The sequence below is a fragment of the Corvus hawaiiensis genome, chromosome 20 (genome assembly GCF_020740725.1).
Source record: "Corvus hawaiiensis isolate bCorHaw1 chromosome 20, bCorHaw1.pri.cur, whole genome shotgun sequence".
NCBI lineage: Eukaryota > Metazoa > Chordata > Aves > Passeriformes > Corvidae > Corvus > Corvus hawaiiensis.
This window is the reverse complement of record NC_063232.1, coordinates 3,709,810-3,731,195: the sequence shown is the minus strand read 5'-3', so window position 1 is coordinate 3,731,195 and position 21,386 is coordinate 3,709,810. Positions and strand designations below refer to the sequence as shown.

General features: G+C 42.7%; 1 protein-coding gene across 6 annotated transcripts in view; it reads left to right on the top strand.

The window, feature by feature from the left end:
* Positions 1-21,386, top strand: part of SPECC1 (sperm antigen with calponin homology and coiled-coil domains 1) — an 87,818-nt gene that overhangs the window by 54,236 nt on the left and 12,196 nt on the right. For 4 of the 6 annotated variants that reach the window (XM_048324532.1, XM_048324531.1, XM_048324530.1 and 1 more), the window contains 8 exons: positions 88-295; positions 939-1,012; positions 1,370-1,548; positions 9,022-9,167; positions 9,358-9,458; positions 10,247-10,328; positions 12,723-12,873; positions 13,791-13,893. In XM_048324532.1, coding sequence (XP_048180489.1) covers positions 88-295; positions 939-1,012; positions 1,370-1,548; positions 9,022-9,167; positions 9,358-9,458; positions 10,247-10,328; positions 12,723-12,873; positions 13,791-13,893 — 1,044 coding nt within the window. Of the gene's footprint in view, positions 1-87; positions 296-938; positions 1,013-1,369; positions 1,549-3,627; positions 3,690-5,018; positions 6,319-9,021; positions 9,168-9,357; positions 9,459-10,246; positions 10,329-12,722; positions 12,874-13,790; positions 13,894-21,386 lie in introns of those variants that run through there. The other 2 variants (XM_048324535.1, XM_048324536.1) reach the window with 2 other exon arrangements.

The following is a 21,386-nucleotide window of genomic DNA, read 5'->3' as shown; positions in this document are numbered from 1 at the left end:
ATCCATGAGGTGCCCAGTGAAACCTCTAATGAGTGAGTTCTCCTAAGAAATAAGGACAAACTTGCAGCTTTCTTTCTTCCCTCCCAGGCTGAGAACGAGTATGGTCAGCTGAAGGAGGTGTGTGACCGACAGGCCGAGCAACTGAGCAGAACCAGCCAGAAGCTGCAGGAGAAAACATCAGAGAATGAAGCAGATATCAAAAACCTGAAAGAGACCATTTTCGAGTTGGAAGACCAGGTGGAACAACATCGTGCTATAAAACTCCACAATAACCAGCTCATCAGTGACCTAGAAAGTAGGTGGAGCTGGAAAAAGGGATTTTAGTGAACTTACTTGGAGGGCTCAGTATGGCTGCAACAGGGAGGAGGCCTGCCCTTTACAAATATTCCAGTTTGGGATATTCCCTTCTGTTCGTGCACAGAAGTGCTACTTACACAGATGGTGCTAGAGATGGAATATCGGAGCCAGTCTCCAAGCCTCATTCTTCAGTGAAGGAAGTATTGCCCGTTCTAGAAACTGGAATCATTGCTCTTTTTTTAAAGAGCTTTTAGGGCAAAGCACTGGGAAGAGCAGTGAAGCCGAGGTTGCCGTGGATGGGGAGCTGCCACCTGGTGGAACCAGTGGCTGTTCTGCACATCAGTGATCCCTCGGGATGTGTGTGCTGAGTAAGTGAATCCACGTGGGATTCTCTAAATTTCAGTCTGGTTTAATACCTGAAAATAACAGGATGTATTTTGGAGATGTTTGAGTTCTGCTGTTGGTTCCATTCCTGATCATTCAGTTTAGTTTATATTAATGGCTTTGCTAAATTTCTGTTTAGTCTGTTTTAGTGGCATTACCAGAAGCAAAACCAAATCAGCTGCTCTGCCCTCCCATTTTCACTTTCACTGTCGCCCTCATGTGTTTAATAATCTTTTCACATTTTTTATCATTCCTAGGTAAAGCAATGAAGCTGGAAGAACAAAAGCAAGATACAGAGAGGCAGCTGAAGGCTCTGACTAAGCAGATGAAGGTAAGGTTTAAGGTCCAAGACAAAGCTAAGCTGATCTTTTATTGCAATACTGGGTTTGAGAGAGGCATTGTGTTTTCCTAGAACAAATGTGGAAATTCTTTCTGCACCCCTTAAGTCTTCATTCTCTTCACTTTGGACTTCTTGGCAGTACTGGAGTGGAAAGCTTAGCATAAGTTTCTTTGGCAGTGTTTTTGGTACTATAAAGAGGCAAGTGTTTAGTTTGACCCCAGCACCACCTTAAAATTGTGGGGAAATCTTGGTTGCTTGTGATTTCTGCAATAGAGACCAATAACTAAGTGCTCAGCTCAAGTGGGTGCATTTTTACAGCTGTTTGGGGTTGTAATTGCTCCCTTCCAGGAGGACACAGAGGAGTGGAGGCGTTTCCAGGCTGACCTGCAGACTGCAGTGGTTGTGGCCAATGACATTAAGTGTGAAGCTCAGCAGGAGCTCCGTGTGGTGAAGAGGAAGCTGCAGGAGGAGGAAGAGAAGAGTGCCAGACTGCAGAAGGAGCTGGATGAAGTGAAGGGCAGCAACAGGTTGGTTGTTTATCATTTACCAAGGCCAGGAGTCGATCTGTGTGCCTGCTAACACGCATGCAAACAGTGCTTTGTCAGTAACTGTTCACTGCCTTGGATGTGCATCTTGTCTGTTTGTAACTCTTCTGGCAGATTTTGTTGTCTCTTATTCTGAGAGGTTTCTGTTCTTTTTCTTTTTGGCAATCTAGTTCTGTCAACTAAGCCATGAAGGTTTTAATCAGCAAATATTAAGTAGTAACAATTGCCAATATCCTCTGATAGCTTTGCTCTCAATATGGTGATGCCTTCATAACTCTGTGCAGCTGTATTAAACCATCTGTGGAAAGGTTGGTTGGGTACAGATATTCCATGGGACATCCAGAAGAGAACTTCTAACCTGAGGAGAGTCAACGAAGAAAGCCAAAGTAACACAAGCAGTCATCTTTTCATCAGAAATGCATGTCAAATTAATTTTGCTCCCTTGGATTTTGCCATTTAATCTCTCTCCTGGTAAATCCATGGCCATTGGCAGAATGGCCACAGGAAAAGCGTAAATCCTGTCATTTCTTTCAGGTGAAGTAGCAGTCTGGCTCTACATTGCACTTATTTGCTCACTGTTTTCCATTGAGGAGTTTCCACAGCAGCTGTACAGTAGATGGGACTAAAAACATGGGAGAGCTTTTTTGTGGAGGTGCATGGATCAGAATTCCTGGATTGAACAAACAGAAAAACTTGAGAAAATAAAGGAATGTTTTTAGGCTGTAGTTTCCTTAGAAGAGTCCCAAGTGGACGCACAGAAAAGCTATTACAGACTATGTACTCAGACAAAATGATTACCAGACAGTATTTAAGTTCTGGGCTCTGTTTCCATTCCTAATTTGTTCTTAATGAAATTTCTCTTGTTGAAAGCAGGGTTCCTATATGAGGGTGGGGAATCATATTCTTATAGTTTCCCCTCTGTATTATTTTGGCTTTTAAGATATGTTTGATAGTACTTGAATAGAAGATGACCTGCTAATTTGCAAACAGGAATATTTATCTTCCATCTAGAAGGAGCGTTATCAGCTCTCTGCTATAAGAAGCCTGAGCTGCAAATAGTCCTTTTTAAATTGGAACCCCAGAATCCATACAGCTGTAGTTCCAGGACGAGGTGTTCAGATATGTGTTTAATGAAGTCAGTTTTGGCATTTGTGTCTCCCTCTGTCACACACACACACGGATTTGTCTGTCTCTGTCACGTTGACTCTCTGTGTGGCTTGCTTTGAGTATTGCCTTGGTCATGGAGCCAGATATGCTGTCTGCAGTGGGCAATATTGATTCTCTTTCAAAGGCAGGTAATGAAACCAAATTTTGCATCTGTCAGGATAATTAATTTGACTCTCAGAGTGTGCAAAATGTCTGTACTGAGTGGTATGGGGAACATAATGAAGCTTGTTGGAGTCACCGTCTAAACAAACCAGTGATCAGCAGCTAAACACTGGAATTCTAAAACTCTGCTGACCTATGAAACAAATTCCTGAAGTCGCCAAAGCTCCTGCTGAGAGGCAGTTCTACACTCCCAGATATTTTTGCATTCCTGAGGTCTCTGTCTTCCCCACCACCTCAGCTTCTTTCACCCAGGAAATGCTGGGGGTATTCTCATTGTCACTTTGTCGGCTTTCACAACTGCCACTGCTCAGAATCAGCAGTAGGTTCTGGTACCTGTGGTGATTTTGATGTGTGCTCAGCACTGGTGGAAGCAGTCTGTAGCATGATACCTTAGCAGAATCTATAAAGTATTCCTCATGTTCGCTAATGCTGAGCAGCTGCATGCTCAGCTGAATGTCTGACAGTCCCTAGTGAAAGCTTCCTGTCTGATTTTTAAGCTCTTATTGGAAAATGTACCTTCCAAAGAGCTTGCTACTCAAAGGTTTTTGGCAAAATCTCAGCCATCTCTTGAGGGTCATTAGGCTCCACCTCATAAATTCATCTTGAAGCCAATTTATCTCCTGCGACATCCTGCCATTTTAATGTTTGCCTGTGGCTGCCTGAGTTCCTTCATCCAAGTTTGATTTCACCGTTACGTTCTTCTAATCAGACAAAAAGTCATTTTTGGTTTAGGAACAGCCAAAGAACTTGCAGAAAAAATCCTGATGAGGTCATCAGAGTTCAACTGAATGAAGGTAAGAGCCTCCCAAAGGCATCTTTAACACGGATTAAATGTCTAGTTCTATGACTAAGAATGTTGGGGAGGAGGTTGGACAAGCATCAACCAAATGGAGTAAGGGAAAAAGGAGTTAACTTGTCCCAAGTTAGGACTGGTTGAAGCTACAAATTGATTAACCCATGCTTCAGGCAGTCTTCTATGGTATTTTACATCCTAATTAATGTTATTTCTCTGCAGTAAAATGCAGAAGCTTACAGTCCAACTGTATCCTCACAGGTAGTGGAAGTTGAAGTTAAATAGTCTCCATCCTTGGAGGTTTTCAAGACCAGACAGGATAAGATCCTGAGTAAAAGTTTCAAGGTCTTGCTTTGACTCTTTGGCTTCAAATTTTCAAAATTATTTTGGCACTAAAACATTATGTGCCTTGGACCAAGAACATGGAGGGAAGACAGTTGGGCCAGGAGTAGTACTCAGAGAAATTAAACCTGTAATTAAATGAGCGACTTCTTAGAATAATAAAAAAATTAACCAGCTCTTCAAACGGAAGCCTAAACTGAACACTGTGATGCATTCCACTAATTTGCTTCTGTTCTTCCTCCTAAAGTCTCAAATGCCACGGCATGGCAGTGTCACATGCTTTTCTCCTGGAAATGAGCTTGTACTCTGTGTATTCAACCCCGCTGTCAGTCTGTATGTGCTGATGTGCTGCTCATTTGTGCCTGTGTTTGCAGCTGTTCTGTCGCACAGAGGTTTCATAGTTCACCCTGCTCTCACAGCAAGCAAAGGAAGATGGCAGAGCAGGGCCCTCAAAGCAGGGTTTGTTGGCTCAGTTTGCTCCTCAGAGTTGTTTGGTGTGGGGGTTTGGGTTTGTTAGGGAGTTTTTGGTGGGTTTTTTTTTTACACTGGGTGAGGTTATTCCATCCCCTTTAGTGCAAGGACCCTGAAACTCTGGCTGAGGTAGAGCAACTCAGCTGCCTGGATGGGTTTATGTACTCCTTTGGAATGAATAGTCTGAAATGACCAGAGGAGAGGAAAGCAGGAATACTACCATCCCTGTCCCCTACATTGATTCTCTGGCTTTAAATAATTAATTTCTTCCGATCTGAGCAACATAGATTTTTTTTTTTTTTTTTTAAATTTTGTATTTTGTACTGTTGTTGCTCATCACGTCTCAAAACCAAATTAGTGGAGTGTTACGGCACTCCTTTAACTGTTCTAGCCACACCACTGGCATTTTTCCCTTAATTTAGAGATGATGGGATGATGTAAAAAAGAGAGCTGTACCTCAGGGTGGGCATTGTGTGGCTTTTCATAACCTCCCCGACTGCTGTCTGTCTCTCCACAGGTGCCTGATCTCTGCCAGCTAACACAGCCCTGAAAGGAGGCACAGCCAGGCCTGTGAGACACTGCAGGACTTGCCTTCAACTCCCAGCTGAAAAAGGGAAGTTTCAATTCAAGAAAGCATCTCGGGTTTTTTTATTATCCTGCAAAATTCAAGTGTATTGCAAAGTGTGAATGCTCAGGTCCACCTCTTCCCCATGGGCAAGAGCTTCTCTCTTTGTTTCAGAAGGCTTTTCTCTTCAGAAGACACCAGGAGGCAGAAGAAGTTCTGAATTATTCTAAAGCCAGCTAAGCCATAAGAAGTAATCACAGATTTGGGGATCTGAAATAACTGAGAGCTTTTTTTTTTTTTTTTGAGGAATGGGGCTATTTTCCTCAAAACAACCATTCAAACATGCTACTTTAAGCTTAAATAAGAACAAAACTGAGTGTGTATGTCTGATTTGTAAAATTTAATGGCATATACATGAATTCTCCATACAGTATTATATTTTATGATCTATCTCTGTGTGTCTAAATACGTGTAAGAGAACAGATGGTTTGTACAGACACACGAACTTGGTGATAGGTCACTGAAATCCACCAGCAAAACTGAGTAGAAACACGGATTTCCTGCCTCATTCTCAGCTGCCCTGCTGGTTTCAGATTTTCACTCCTGCACTGACGAGGCGCTCGCCACTGGGTGGCACGGCCGACCCGGTGGTGTTGGGAAGGGACAACCACGGAGCGTGTCCTGCTGTGACCTTCCCGGAGAAAGTTCCCTGCGAGGTTTCTCCTCCTGTAAGAACTGCAGATGGAGAGAACAGAAGGAAAAGAAACGAACATATCAAGCCCTTAGTAAACCCCCTCTCAGAAAGGAGTCGTTCTCATGCCTTTAACTCAGGTGAAGTATATGATGATCAGGGAGAACTTGAAGTTCAGCTCTGCAGCCGGAGACGCCTGGAGAGAGCTTTCCATGGATGCTGAGGAAAAACTCAGAGATCACCATCTCTATCAGGAGGTTCCCACCATCTGGTCCAGGACTGGAATTCTGTGTTTTGGCTGTGGGATTTCTGTGCTTTTCTTCGGGATGTGAAGACCTAGCAAGGGCCTGGTGTGGGAGCAGGCTGAGCTAGTGGAGAATTCCACAGGATGTCCTGGCTTTGGCATGGCCCCCACCTTTGTGCCGTGCTACTGGAGTGTTTGCCTATATGCACACTTGTGTTGCCTTTCTTTGCTGTGCTGACAGCTGCTGAATGTTGTTTTTTATGTTTAAGAAATATACATTGAAGTGCCAAATAAATGTTTAAGTGTTTGGAATTGTCTGCTGCCTGCCCTTGGCCTCTCTTCTGTTCTGTGCATTTGTAGCTGTGTGTTTCTACTTTGTGTGCCTTGGAGTTCAGGAGGAGTCACAATGACAGGAACTGGGAGAAACGAGACTGGGGAGTCATTATTTCTGAAAATGTGGTCCTGTGGCCTTAGGCCTCCTGTAACAGTCATCAGAGCAGTTTAGAAATGTTACAAGCATGAGAAGGCTGAGTTTGCCAAAAATCTAAACATTAGGCACAGGAAGACTTGCACCCTGTTGTCAGTCAGTTGTCCACATATTTCAAACCTAGAAAACAAGGAGACTCACTCTTGCTCTTAGAGAAAAGCTCACTGCATCTACTTCTCTCACCAGTGCATGAATGAAACTCGGTGGTTCTGTGAAAGGGACTGCACAATTTAATTCCTTTGTGGCTCCAGTGCTCTGCTTCCTCCTGGAGCTGCTCCACTTCAGCCCAGCTGCACGTGCAGCATTTATCTGTGTGAACCATTCATTCTTGTTTCCAGGAAAGCATACAGCAGTTGGTGACATTTTGTTCAAATCCCTCATTTTTGTAGCAGAGCTTGTGTAGTCTCTTGGATGGCCTAAGCTGTGCTGAGCTGAAGAAATTCTGTGCATAAGGAGGAGTCATTTTGGGTTTGGAGTTATGGCTTGTCATTAATCTTTCTAATTTGTGCTCTGTACTTTCCTCCTGAATTAGCTACTGCAAGTTAAGCTCTTGCTCTTCTGCTTCTCTGTTAAGAAGCCCATCTCTGTACACACATGTGCATCCCTCTATCATACAGATTGTTCTTTTTAAGGTTGGAAAGTGCTCACCAGTTTCATCTCTCCATTGCTTGTTGGCTGGCACACGTTGTTTTAGTTGAAGCAGGTGGCTCTCTGGACTATTATTCTTCCCTTTTATGCCAAGGTTTGCAGCATGGGAGGCCTCGGTTTTCTGTTGGGATTGTCTTTAATCAAGGAGGTTGTTTCAGGCTGCCTATTACAAACATACAGATGGAAGATTACAGGAAGCATCCTAAAAAAAATTGAAACTGGTTGTAGCTCCAGCACTTGAATCTCCATAAAGACAGAATAATGGCACCTGATTCTCAGTGGACTCTTCTGTGGCACAGGGACTGGTCTAGTTACTCTGTTTAACATGTTTGCATCCTTTTGCAGTCAAAGGCTAGACTGAAAGTGTAATAGTTTGCACTGGGTGGTTTGGGATCTTGAGGTAGAAATTTATCCTTCCTCTGTACTTTGCTAGAAGCAGGACTCCTTTAGCTTTTGTGGTTTGTGTAACTCAGGTGCAGATGCTGTCACCTAATCCTTTGTTGTTTATGAACCATAGAACGAAAAGTCAAGGCTGGAACTTAAAGCTAGCAAAACACTGGCTTGCTCAGAGCTCAGTGAATCTTATCCAATCTGCCTTTCGTCCTTATTGGATTAAATAAGAACGGAACAGAAATGGCTTTTTCTCCAGCCATCTGCCTCTGGCTCCCCTGGCACACATGGAGCTTCCATGAATTAGCAAAGAAATAGCAAAAGTCTGCTTAAAGAAAGCACCTCCTTAAGCTCTGCCAGAAATAGAAACTTGAGTCACTCTTATTCTCTTACTCACTGACACCCTTTAGCCTCTTTCATTTTCTAATGGCTGAAGGGAAAGGAAAAGGCTCTGACTTCTATTTTTAGCTCACAGAAGTTGTTCAACCCCATAGGCACTTTCTGGATGGAGTCCTTCAGCCACCTTATGAAATAATTTCTGTTTTTGTGTTCATGTAACTCTTGGTGTGTATCAGACATTGTAAATATCAGCAGCTCCTGTGCAGGTTCTGAGCAGGTGGGAGAGGTACAAATAATCTCTTTTTACATGACTAGAGTTTATTTGCTTGCAGCTTTCCTAAAGTAAAGCTAGGTAGTTGCACTCCAAATCTACCTGAGAAATACAGGTAAGTGTCTAAAAAATATTAAATACTTGACCAGAAGTAACAGTATGTACATAACTGTATGATTGTATTGATGTTTAACACAGCTCTGGGCTTTCCTGTAAGTCCAGCACCTGACCTTGACTTCAGAATTTCTTTTCAAAGGAGTAACTTAATTATCTGTCCTGTTAAAATATGAAACCCTTTCTGTTTGGTTTGTCTATCTTCCTTCCAGCCATTGGATTTTGGCATTCTTGTGTCTGCTATGGTGAAGCACATAACAGTTTAATTCCCTTGTAAGGCCTTATGGATTGTGATTGAGGGTTCATTTATTCAGCAGATGTCTCTGTTGATAAGGTGTAAGTGTTGAGTTTTTACTCTGAAGTGTATTTGCTTTTTGGCTGCTTTCTTCATTATAAACTGAGAGCCACAGTAGCCTCTTGGCACCTGTGCTGTATGGAAAGCCCATCTTCAGGTGATTGATGAGACTTTTGAGTAATCATCAGTAAACTGCTTTGCTTTTTTTTCCCTATGAAAATCCTCCTTCCTGTGTGAGGATTGGGAATGGGGATGAAATGTTTAACAGTGCAGAAAAGTTTGTTAGACTTGGTGATTTAGTGTTTGCCAGGCACTGCAAGAAAAGAACCTGAATATTCTAAGAGTGAGTGGTCCCTGTTTTGGGCATTGCAGAAAAACCTGCACATTGTTGGATTTGCCTCGCTACCTGTGAAGACATTTAATCTCTGCTTGCACTTCCTGTTGGCCCTGACTTTGCTGTGGTTTGTGCTTTGCAGGCTGGCAGCTGAAGAGGTGGATTCTCTGGAGTCAGACACAGCCAACCGCTGGCAAGGGGTCTGCCTCAGCAGAGCATCCCCCACGCCCCCAGAATCTGCAGCCACTGTGAAGTCACTGATAAAGTCATTTGACTTGGGATGCTCAGGTATTTGAACATTGTAGTTTGTCATAAAAAGTTTTCTAGCAGCGAGCAGGCTCTGCTTGTTGCTTCTGAATGGGTGTTTTCTGTCAGTGCTTGGTGCATAAATACCTGTGGAGTATCACTACACAGTGGTTCCCTGTTCTGACAAGAGTTTGGTCTGAAATCCAGATGTTTCCATGTTATTTCCTTGCAGGTAGCAGTGGACAAAATATCCCTGTTCACAAGGTGCCCAGGAGCCCTCTCAGTGGAATTCCAGTGAGGACAGCCCCAGCAGCTGCTGTTTCCCCAATGCAGGTACAAGGAGCTCTTTCTGTCCTTGTCGAATCAAAAGAGGTGGACACAGTGCTGTCTCCAGCATCTGCTGACAGGGGGAAGGGGAAACTCATCTGTTTGTTTGCTGTGGAACATCAAATGCTGTGGTCCTAACAAAGAGGATCAAAGTGAGTTTGTCCTGACTTCAGCTTAGAGGTCTCAGTGGATGGATGTGAACTCTGTGGAATACAGTTCTGACCTTTTATCACCATGGACCAGAAAAGAGGTTTCAGTTATTGGGAGTGAGATTTGAGAAATGTCACAGTGAAGAAAGGAGCTGGCATGTGAGTTGGGAGACATGGGATTGAAGTTCCAAGATGTGTGTTCCCAATTATCCAGTAAGATCTGGGAACTTTGTATTAATGCCTGGTGATGGGACATTAATGTGAAAACTGGTGCTGGGGCCGCAGAGACAAGAATCCTCCTGACATACAACTCAAGGTGTAGGGAACAGAGTCAGGGTTGAGCACAGGCATCCTTACTTTTGGTTTGTGACACTAAATTGTGTTTGACAAGAGAAAAAATCATACAAATAGAAGTGTGAAATGGTTCAGGAGCAAATGTAGTACCAGGTAAAATATTGTCCCTTTGTCCTTTTACTTTTCACGATTATTTACCCAGCTCTAGGTCTAGCTGATACCCTGCTGAAAGGTTTTCATGTCTCTCCACGTGCTTTGTGATCTTGAGATAGCAGAAACTTCTTTCTGCTCACCTATTTCAGCATGATGGCCAGTACTTCTTTAATTACCTTTTATACCTTTGTTTCACAGAGACATTCTGTCTATAACAATGCCAAGCCAGCCAGCAAGGGCATTGCCAGACACGCAGATCTGTCAGACCTCCCTCTGGCAGGTAAGTTGTGATAAATATACAGATACTGCCTCTTTTTGTTAATTAAACTTATTATTAACTGTTGGCCTCTGCCTGAGCCATTTTTCCTCTTCTTACATGGTCAAAGGAAACCTGGAAAGTGTCTTTGTTTTACAGACCTTATTAATTTTGTTGTGCTTCTGTTCCCATCTTGATCATAACTAAAAAATAGCTGATTTATTGTGGTTTGCCAACACAAACTCGCCTTCTTTCTTCCAAAGTATCCACGGCACCTCTCTAATCCACACTGTGGAACTGGAGAGGGTTGGATTTTGTTCAACATGTATGTCTCTGGAACAAGCCCAAAGCACTGTCTTCTGAGGGTTTATTTGTTTTTAAATTGAGCTTCATTTGAAATACATCAAACATTTCAGATACCGATGTGAGTCTTTTAGGAGCAGTCATATTTGGGCTGGAAATAATTTGTTTTAAGAGTTCTCAAGAGATGAGTTTGTTTTCATTTCACACTTTGCTTTTGTTCTCTTGTCATTTAATATTCTTTTCTACCAGTGTTTGTTTCCCATTTTCTCCAGGGCCCTTTATTTTGATTATCTGGTCCTGAATGTAGTTGTTGCATTGGAATCAAAGCTAGCAACAACAGGTTCTTGAACTTTTAAGGACAGATGAAATATTATATTCCTGTCGTGAAACTGCAGGGATGGACAAAAAAAAAAATCAGTCACAACTTCTTGATTGGTAGCCTGGATTTTCTGCAATTGTTTGCTAATACAGGGGAGAAATTAGAACCTGGCTTCATTTTTAGACTCTTCAGATGTTCTGCCAAGGCTCCACTTCCATCACTCAGAGATGGAGAACAGCAAAACAGATTATAGGGTAGATGGCAGCATAAACAAGTAACATCTCGTATGTGTTACTGGCTTCTCCTGCAGGAGCAAATGCTAAGCAAGCAGAAGTGTCTGCTTCTGTCTAGGGGAATGGACAGGGTTTATTTACTTGTATCAGTTGGTTTCCAGGAAGTCTTGCATGAGTGTATAGATCCCAAACACAACATAAGACCTTTTTAATCTCTACCAGTTTACTGTAGAGTGAAATAATTTATCAGCTGTGTAATATAATGCCAGTCCTTGACAATAAATATCCCACTCTGGGCCATGGATAATTTCTGTTATTACCCATAGACAGTTGTTCTGTGAAAATCTGTTAAAATCAACATATATTTTATAAGCCATTGTATGGTAAAAATTTATGGTTGCTTATCTAACAAGTTCCTGTATTTACAGCTTCTCTTTCTACCTGGATTTAATTTAGTTCCAATAATCCATAGCAAAGGCTTACTCACTGTAAAGCTATAATAGCTCTGGTTCCAATCTAAATAATCATAGAAGGCAGTTGATCCAAGCCCTATGCAAACAACACTGAATCAAAAATTATCCCCAAGGAAATTCAGAGTGAAGTAGTCTCCATAATAAAAATCTTCTGGCTGATTCCATCTGACCAGTGTCACAGCAGGGTTCTGTGATGTCCCTAATATGACCCAAATGTTACATAGTTGGAGAGGAGCATGGATTACTTCACCCAGAGCTGGTCTTTGGCTGTGATCTTTGAGAGTCAGAGGTTTACTGGCTCCATCTGGAATTTCTAGCACCCAGAAGTCAAAGGGAGCTGAAGCTAAGAGGGAATTCACACCTTGGTGATATGGCATTAATTGATAATTATTATAGGGAGGTGACTGAAAAAGAGAAGAAGAAGTGGTGTCCCATATTCAGTTAATTCTGACAACATGATGTACAGTCCTGGCTTCTTACATCACCTCATGTATTGATGGGCAATGATTTCCTTTTGACTGTATTACAATATATATCATAAATACTTTCTGTAAATATACATAATGTGTGTAAGAAAAATACAGATGCATCTGCTGGGAATATATTGAGCCTTCCCAAAGTTTTGTCAGAGTGGATGCCAGACACCATGTGGAATAAGTGCCTTTCCCTGGGTTGTATTCAGGAGACAAGAGGCTTTCTTGTTACAAGTCTGCTAATGGCAGAAAAGAAATCATTGTGCTAGGGCTGTTCAGTCATCTGGTGAAGATATCTGGTGCTCAGCTTTTGAACCTTGAGGACTGTAGATTTTGGTATTTCCCTTCATTCACCTGAGGCCCCTACCCCCCAGCAGGAGTATCAATCACAGGAAACCAGGCAGCCTGTACTGTTGAAGTCATCAAAGCCATTCCTTGTTGTGGTCACCTCTAATCTGCTCAAGGTTTCCTAGCCCCATGTGTGTTTAATGAACAAATGAGTACATTTGTTTAGAATCAAAACAACAGACTACATATTGTGTGCTGGGGTGGCAGCACAGTGATTAATCAAATTCCTCAGGCTGCAAACTGACAGCTTTTTTTTTTAATTCCCACAGACCTTCTGAAGGGGAGAAATGAAGAGCTGAAACCAGACCATTACCTCCGCAAAAGCCCCTCCCTGGAATCCCTGAGCAAACCCCCGATGGCCTTCAGCAGCAGGATGCTTTCCTCTACCCCCAGCTGCTTGAAACCCCAAAGCAAACTCAGGTACCAGCCCAGTTTCCTGGGAGAAACAGCAAAGACCAACAGCATTACCTTGTCACCAAGATAAATATTTTAATCTGGAGGATCCTGTCTCCAGAGCAGACTCTGCTGGCTGGTTTTTGGGAATTACCAGGTTCTGTCAGATCCAGATAGCAAAATTCGGATTGTAATGATCACAGTTATCTGTAAGATGAGAAATGAGGAGATGAGGATAGCAAGCTTTCAGGAGCTACTGAGTTGTACACAGGAATTCCATCGTGTACATGTGGTCAGCCCTCATTATCTTACTGTCATTTTTCATGTTGTGGTGAGCTAAAATCCAAAGGCTCTGAGGGCTGGAGGAAATTGGACACATAATTTTCGTCTCTCCTGAGAAAAAACATACATTTTCCTCGTGATCTCCACCATTATTTCCACCAGTAGAAGCTGTAGAGTGGAGACAATTGTGAGTGTTTTGATTGTTGGCCTTCAACTGTCCTCAGCTTTCACATTTTTCATTTTCTTCAAGAACTTGTTCTGCAGCAGCTCTGTTGGGTGTGACCTTGCTGTTACAGATTCTTTAGGCAGTTTCTTTCAATTTTACACCCTAAATCCTAGTTTTCAATATATAAAATAAAGAGATTACTTGAAAATTGTATAAGTAAAGCTGATGAAAATAAGAGCAGAAATGTTTGGTTAACACACACCACTGGATATCCACAGGTTCTGTTTTTTCAGCTCTTTGTGTGCAGTGACATCACCTGAATTTGCCTTGTGTAAAGGAAAATACTAAATGCAAGCTCCAAAAGCTAATTCAGTCTGGTTTATGTTCATGTTCTGTGCTGCCATTCTGCTTTGTCATACAGATATTATTTACTCACTGGTAAAAATTAAGAGATTTCAAATGTATTTATTGTTTTCTCCCTTCTTCCCTCGTTTAGTGTGGAGAGGAAGGACCCTTTGGCAGCCCTGGCTCGGGAGTATGGGGGTTCCAAGAGGAATGCTTTGTTGAAATGGTGCCAAAAGAAGACTGAAGGTTACCAGGTAAGGGAATAGGTACCTTTCTACTTAAATCACTTTCCTACAGGTGTGCAGTAAGGAATGTCACTTCAAAGAAATATGAATATTACTGTATGTTGGTTTTTGCATGTTTAGTTCCATGGGGTGTTTCCATCCTCTTCCTTCAGATTTCTTTAACACTGCAGTCCCCAAAACTGCCTTGTCATAAGTAATTTGTGTACAGCCATCAAAATATTTACTGCACCAAAGGTTGCTGATGGTGAGAAGCAGAGTGTGTATGTGCAGCAGCCTCAATTTGGCATCAGTTTTTGAAAGTACATCCTAATATTTTTTCTATAGGTTTCTGTGAGCAATACATTATTGTGTGAGTTTGTTCTTTAGTCCTGTCTGCAAAGCCAAAGAAATATTTCATTGTGTGGCCTTGACCAAATGAAGTTTGCACCTTGATTTTACAAAGACTGCCTGAGGCTGTCTCATTTCTTTGCAGAGTGATTTTCACTGTTCAGCAGCAATAATGGTTTGTCCAGGTCTTGCGTGGCCATTGCTGTGCTTGCCTGGCTCGTGTTGGTGTGCAGTTGAGTTAAGCCTTTGGTTCTGCAAGGAAGGCAATTACAGACAATATTCCATCCTGTGGTAGGTGCTGGGTGTGCAGGGAAGTCTTGGTTTGGTATAATGTTGGGAGGTTTTTTCCTGAAGAATAATATTGTTTGTTACTTGGAGCAGAAGACAAAAGCAGTTATCACCACATGATGTGCACCCTGGAGCAAGTCTCTAATAAAAGCAGACTCCATCTTTTAAAGTCAATAATAAAATATTTTTTTTCTTCCCAGCCAGCTCTTTGTGAGGCATTAGCTGCAGGGTGCAGGAGTTTGGAAGAGAAGACAGTAGCTTTCCTTTCAGTTGTTTCTTAGCACTGGTGTGTTCATCTGGCTTGCAGCAGTTCCCCAGAAGGACAGGTACTGGAGAAAGCTCTTGACTTTAGACCCAGCTTCGAAAGAATAAGGCCAGGGTGAGAGTTTAGCCTCCAGTTCTGTGATACTGCCTCAAAGGCTGCAGTGCTGATTGTGTGTTCTACGCTGTGATGATTTATTTTCTGTCTCCTCTACTAAAATTCTCCTGGGCTTGGATTTGAAAGTATGTGGGAACATTCCCATGCAGTCCTCAGAAAACAATTAATGAAATACAACTTTTCCAAGTCTAATTTCTCTTAAGCCAGCAAACCCTTCTCTCAAATAACACTTTCTCCTGGCAGTGTTGCCCTTTTTTGTTTGAAATGGCACCCGTGGTGAGCTGCTTCCACTCTCTTAAAACAATCTAACTCTGATGAGTTCGCTGTTAGAAATGTTCTCTGAGCATCAGCCTGTAGTTTTCTTTCTCTGCTTTACACCCAAGTTCGACTAAATGAATTTAGTCAATTAGAAATAATTGACTTTAGAAATAATGATGTGGCTTTGCAAATATAGAGGCCCATGTGACATCTCAGGGTAGATATTAAAGTCAGAAGAACCAAGGCCCAATCACAGTATTGATTTATGGTGAGAATTTTGCCTCTCTACCTTCACTGCTTTGTTTAGAGGGATTCTCTCTTGGACATTCTTCCTCAGCTTCTCATTGCCATTGCACTCCTTGCTGTGCATTCACTAACTCGTCATGAACTTGCTTTTCCCAGACCCTTGCCCTCCCATGATAAGGCTGATGTTAAGCTCCACAGGGAGTTTTTATCATCCTTGTGTACAAGAAGTGGAGTAAAGAACGTCATCCTCCTTCCTGCCTCAGCCACTGCAAGGGTGGAATGAGGTAATGAGCTGCACAGAGCAGAACCCCGATGACGTGCATGACTTCTTTCCCAGAGATAACACCCCTGTCTGTGAGGCATCATCTGTGCAAATTCCAGGATAATCTGTCATGTAATTCCTCACATGAAGCCCAGAACCAGGGAGAAGTTTGGATGCAAACTCTTTTCAGCCCTGTGGCACAGTAGAATGAGAGCATAAAAAGCTTTCTGCTTGGCTGCCTAACTTCTGTTTTCAGTGGCAAAATGTGTGATAGCAGTTCCTCATCTGAGCTGAGGGGGAAGAGGGGGGATTCCTTTCTGTTTAAATTACGATTTCATTAAGCAGTATGAGCAAAATGGATTAGAATAACTGATACTCTCATTCCCCATGTCCCAGATTCCCTGAGGAAAGCTGAATTAGGGACCTAGGAAGGTATCTGGGGATGAGACCTAGGGACCAGCACACTTTTTAAACGCTTTAATTCACACAAAACTTATGCTGTAGATAGAAATTGTCATCCTGCTCCTGGCAAACATAGAATCATTTAGTTTAATGTAGTTTAAGATTGAGTCCAGCCATAAAGTGTCCTTGCATGGACTACAGTGGGAACATTCCCTGGCTTTGAACTTCAGCGTGTTCCCCAGGAGGCAATCTTGTAAAACAAACCAGGGACACTGGGGTGAGTTGGGAGAAGTGCAACACAAATTAGCAGTGGCCTGGAGGGTTTTGTTTGCTTTTTAAAAAAAGAAATTGCATGAGTTTACAGTAACTGAAGGGAAACATTGAAAGCATCTATGTTTCTGTAACTGGCTATGTCAATTCTAAGATCCCTGTTTAAACAGGGATTTGATATCAAAAATGTATGCATACTAAGGAGAAAGAGTATTGGAAAAATGAAAACAGAATCACTAGAGTGAAAATAAAGTGGAAATTCAATTTAATGACTGGGAGAAAAGAATATGAAAGTAGGATTGCATAAACTGGGGTATGATCCATCATGTTGTTTCAATTGTCATGTTTTGGTGCCCAGATGAATATTATCTGGCATTTTGGCCACTGATTCTGAGTAACTATGCGGGGGAGGTGCTAAAAAAGTCTCAGTAGTAGCAAGAATTGTGGTGAAATCAGGCTTTGGGCTCAGTGTCTTTGTGCAAAACTTCCTGGTGGAAAATCTCCACCTTAAGGAACTAATCTAACCTATGGTTCCCTATAAGAATTGTGCGCTGGCACAGGCTCTCTTTTGCCAGCCATACACAGGCTGTTCCTTCTGCCTCTCTGAGTTTGTTGACATCATGGTGTGTAATGTAGGGTCATGAGGTGACCAGGCTTGAGAAATGCTTTTGTGGCTCTGAAAGTCATTTACCACAAGTCCTTTAAACCACAAAGCCTGCTGAGAGTATGCTATTTGTGTTAAAATAGCTTTTTCTCTGTTGTCTTGTGGGGTTTTTTTCATCTGTTTAAAAAGATGATACATCCCAGCAGCAGTGTGAAGTAGGAATTGGGTGCCTCTTTTCTAACAGGCTCAGTTCCTGTGAGCTGGAACTCCTGGAAGCTGCTGAGAGTCATTCTTGTTGCATTATCACCTTCCATAATCATGTCATTAGTGACTGTGGTGTCATTTAAGTGCCCTGATTCTCTCTGTGGAAACCATCTGTCAAGGGGCCAAACCTCTCTAGATTAAAGTCTATTGCTATTCACAGATGTATTGCGAAAACACAGAACTTTAAGAGGCACTTAACCCGTGATCATTAGAATTGAGGATTATTGTTTCTGCCACACACACTCTCTCCAGAGGGGAAGGAATTGCTACCATGTTAATGAATATGGTTTGCTTAAAAGAACTATTTTCATGCTCTTTCCAACCACTACACACCCTTCCTGTGGCACAGAGGAAAAGAGGATCTGAGACTGGCTCTTCCCTCCCATGCATTTTCGTGGTTATTCTTTCGTTCCAAGTTACGTTTGGTTTAACAGGACCTATTTGGGATCCACCACTGGTTGAAGATCCGCCATCTCTTGCAGTAAAGCTCTGTGGTTGTTTCAGGTAGAAGAATGATAAATAGGAGCAGACAAGGAATGTCCTAGAACTGATAAAGGGAAGTGCCAGCTGTAGCTCTGAAGGTGTTTGTGTTTCATGTATTCTTGAGCTCTGCTTTCAAGCCATTGCACTGTATCACCTCCCTATGGCAGTGTCAGTGCCCCAGCTGTGGATCAAGGCAGCTCTTCATGGAGCAGAGATACAAAAGCTTAGGAAGGAAAATAAAGCTGTTGCAGTATTTGCTGTTTGTCAAGCAACTATAGCAAGAGACTGCTCGACTGATGGTTTGGCAGTGGGTGTAATATAAAGCTCTTTATCCTTTTGTGTTCAGTTTAAACTAAGACTAATACCAGCTTTTTGTTTACGAATTTGTGGCTTGGTTTTTCTCACAGGAATTCACATTCCTTTTCTTTTTATGCTAGGCAGTATTTCCTCCAAAGCCTCCTTGTTCTCAAGCCCTATTCCATGTTGTTAGCCCCTGCTTTTTCTGATGCTTTTTTTCCTTGTTTGCTGCCTGGATGAGATCCAGCACGGATTAAGTGTGACCCAAAGATGCACAAAGTTGGACATAACATATTCCCTCTGGTCAGGTGGTCATGGGACCATTCTCCTTTGGGAGATGGACTCTGCTGGGTCACACAGCCAGGATGGGAATTTTTGGACTGCAGGTGCATTCCTGGGGCTGCACTTTGTGAGGACCTGCTTTATAGGCGATCCCAGCTGATCTCAAAAGATCCTCCTTCATGGCCAGTTGTACTTCAATACATCCATGTTTGAAGATTTCTTCTTTATTCTGGAAAATAAGGGTTATATTTAGAAACAAGAAGTCTGTTACTTCTTTGTACGTCATTAGTGTGAGGAGTTGACATTCTCTGTGTACTTGGGCATTAATCTTTCCTAACTGTCAGCTGAGCATTCTGCCTCACAGGCATCATCTTGGGCTGCAGAGAGTGAACAGAGCTGTGTAAATAATGTAAATATATATATATATATATGTATATATATAAAAAATATATAAATGCTACCACAATCCTCAGGGCTGGTGATCAGGCTGGTGGTTCTAGCAGAGTTGATTCTTCACCAGAATTAGAGCTGAGTGAGACAAAACCCAGGATCAACCCTCTGAACCTGGTCAGAATGTAATTCCTGGGACTTGGCTCGCACAAACACTTCCTTTGACACCAGTATAATGGAACTTAGTTTTAAAGCCTTGAGAATCCCAGCACAGCTGTGCCCTGTCCTAAGGAAATACAGAAGAGAACTCAATGGTTTCTTAATCACCAGACGTGCACGTTCTACATTACATTTTGTATTCCTGTCAACAAGTAGCCTAAAACTGTTTCAGTGCATTTCCAAATTGTATCAACCTCTCTCTCAGGTTTCTGTCTAAACTAAACAGGTTTCTATCTAAATTTAGCAGCAACACTGAGGAACACATGAACAGGTTCACTTTTCTAAGCAAGGAGCTAAATCCCATCTGCTGTTCTGCACAGTTTATGTGCAGCCTGGAAAGGCTGGAATTCCCACAGTACTGTGGTCTTGTGAAGATTAACAGCAAAACAAATAACTCCTGGGCTGTGTGATGTGGGTGAAGAAAAACACCTGCACAGAACCCCCCTGCAGACTGGCATGGCAGCCATCCATTCATTCATTCAGTTCATGGCAGAGTCTCTGTTCTGGGCAGGGCTGGAGAGATTCCCCTTGTACCACACCAACCTGTGTGCCTGAGATTAGAGCCTGCTGAGCCAGCAGGAAAAAGCATTGAGTCACACCAGTGACACAGCCTTGTTTGGTGCACAGTGACACGTCCCCTCAAGTCCCAGTGCCAGCCCTTCTGTTCTGAGAGGCTGCACAAGCTTCCAGAGCTCTGTGTCCACAGCACTTGTCCACAGCACTTGTCGCATTTTAACATTTAGAAGCAGGATATGCGAGCAATGGGTTTTTCCCAGGAAGTTACTAGTATATTCTGGGAGCTTCTGAGAAGTGGATGAAGTTTCTGGCTCTCTCTGTGTTTCTCTGATCTTTGATGAAGAGGAGGATGTTGACTTTTCCTATCTGTACAAAAGTTGAAAGGAGTTTTGCTAATAGCTCTTGAGATAGGAGAGATTTTCCTGTGTTTAAATAAAAATTGACAATACATTGGTGAGGAATTCTGCTCCCAAGTCTCCTATGGACCATCTTTGTGACCTTGGTATTCTTATATTATAGCATTGCCTTGATCTTCCTAGCAGTTAAAATATAGGTCATAGAACCGTATAACTGGATGTAAACTGCAGTAATATTTGGAAAGATGCTCTCTGATAGAGAGGGCAATCTTGAAAGATTTTAATTCATGAAAATACAGGCTGAAAATATCAAGATAGTCCCATTTTTTTTCCAGAATCAGAGGCTGCTGGCCAGAGCCTGCTGAGCAAGCAAAAAAAAGTGTTCTTTTCCTAAATAAAAATACTTATGGCTGGATGTGTACATGCAGTTTATCTGTATGTCCCAGCTGGACCCAGGGTTGGTGTCTGGAATTAAAATGCAGCAGCCAAATCTTGGCATGTTGGGAATAACCAGGCTGATGACCAATGTGCAAACCCCCTTCTCAGTGATGCCAGTGCACAAACGTGCTTCCCTAGGGTAGCCAAATAACTTGAGCCAAGCTCTACTTTTTTTCACACAGAGGGCTTTATCCTGTAAATGAAGGCTCTTGATTGGAGGGATAAAATAAATGCAGCTCTCTCATGCGTAACTTTCTGTCCTGCTGGGTGATTTTAAAAATAGCATTTACATTCTGTCCATCCCAAAGTCCAAGACTCTTCCCTTGTGTTGCCTGGATGCACGGACAATCAGTGAAAACACTGAACTGATTGGTCACCAGCTGGAACAGCTCCAAACTGGGAGTTCAACTGGCAGACAGCTGGGCCCTGCTGCTGGTCCACCAGTAACCTTTGCTGGTGGGACCTCTCCCCACCTTGTTTCCATCCTCTACCCTCAGCCTGCTACAGTCTGCAGCCTGCCCCTTGGCCCAGGAATTCCAGGACATGCCTAATCTCTGAATTCTCAATACAGATAATTAGAAAGGGCTGTGGGAGCAGCCAGTGTGGTCATTAGCAATTCTGCACCAGGGCTCCAGGCAGGAAGTAGCTGTGTTGCTGTCTTGGACACAGAGTGGAGCTAATTCCTCCCTCCCCTCCTCCCCAGAGTATCTGTGTGGTCCTTGGAGCTGTGCTGCTGCATCTTCACTGCTGCAGCCTTGGGAATGAAGGGGCTCAGCCCAGCCTGTTTCTTCTCCGTGGCATTCAGCAGCGGTGTCATTTATAGGAGCTGGTGAGAAAACTGATGGAAGTGGCAGTTGTGTGGCAAGCAGGGAGTTGCCTTTTGGCATCACAAGGGTCATTTAGGCTGAAGAGCACGAGAGACACGCAGAGCAAAACCCAGAGCTCATCAATATCTAATGGGATTATTGCAAGAGGGAGAACTCTTTAGCCCCTGGTCTTGCTGTGTAATCCACCTCTGCCTCTCCAGACAGAACTGACTCTTGCTCTGCCTTTTCACGGAATGTGAGTGGTGGAAATTACAGAAATACCAGTCACACTTGATAAATATCTTTTGTCACCATTACCTCATCTCTGAAATGACCCAGACACATCCATAAAATCGCTTCTGCTTAGACCAGCTCTCATTTGGTCCTGTATGTTTGTGCAACAACCAACCAGCTC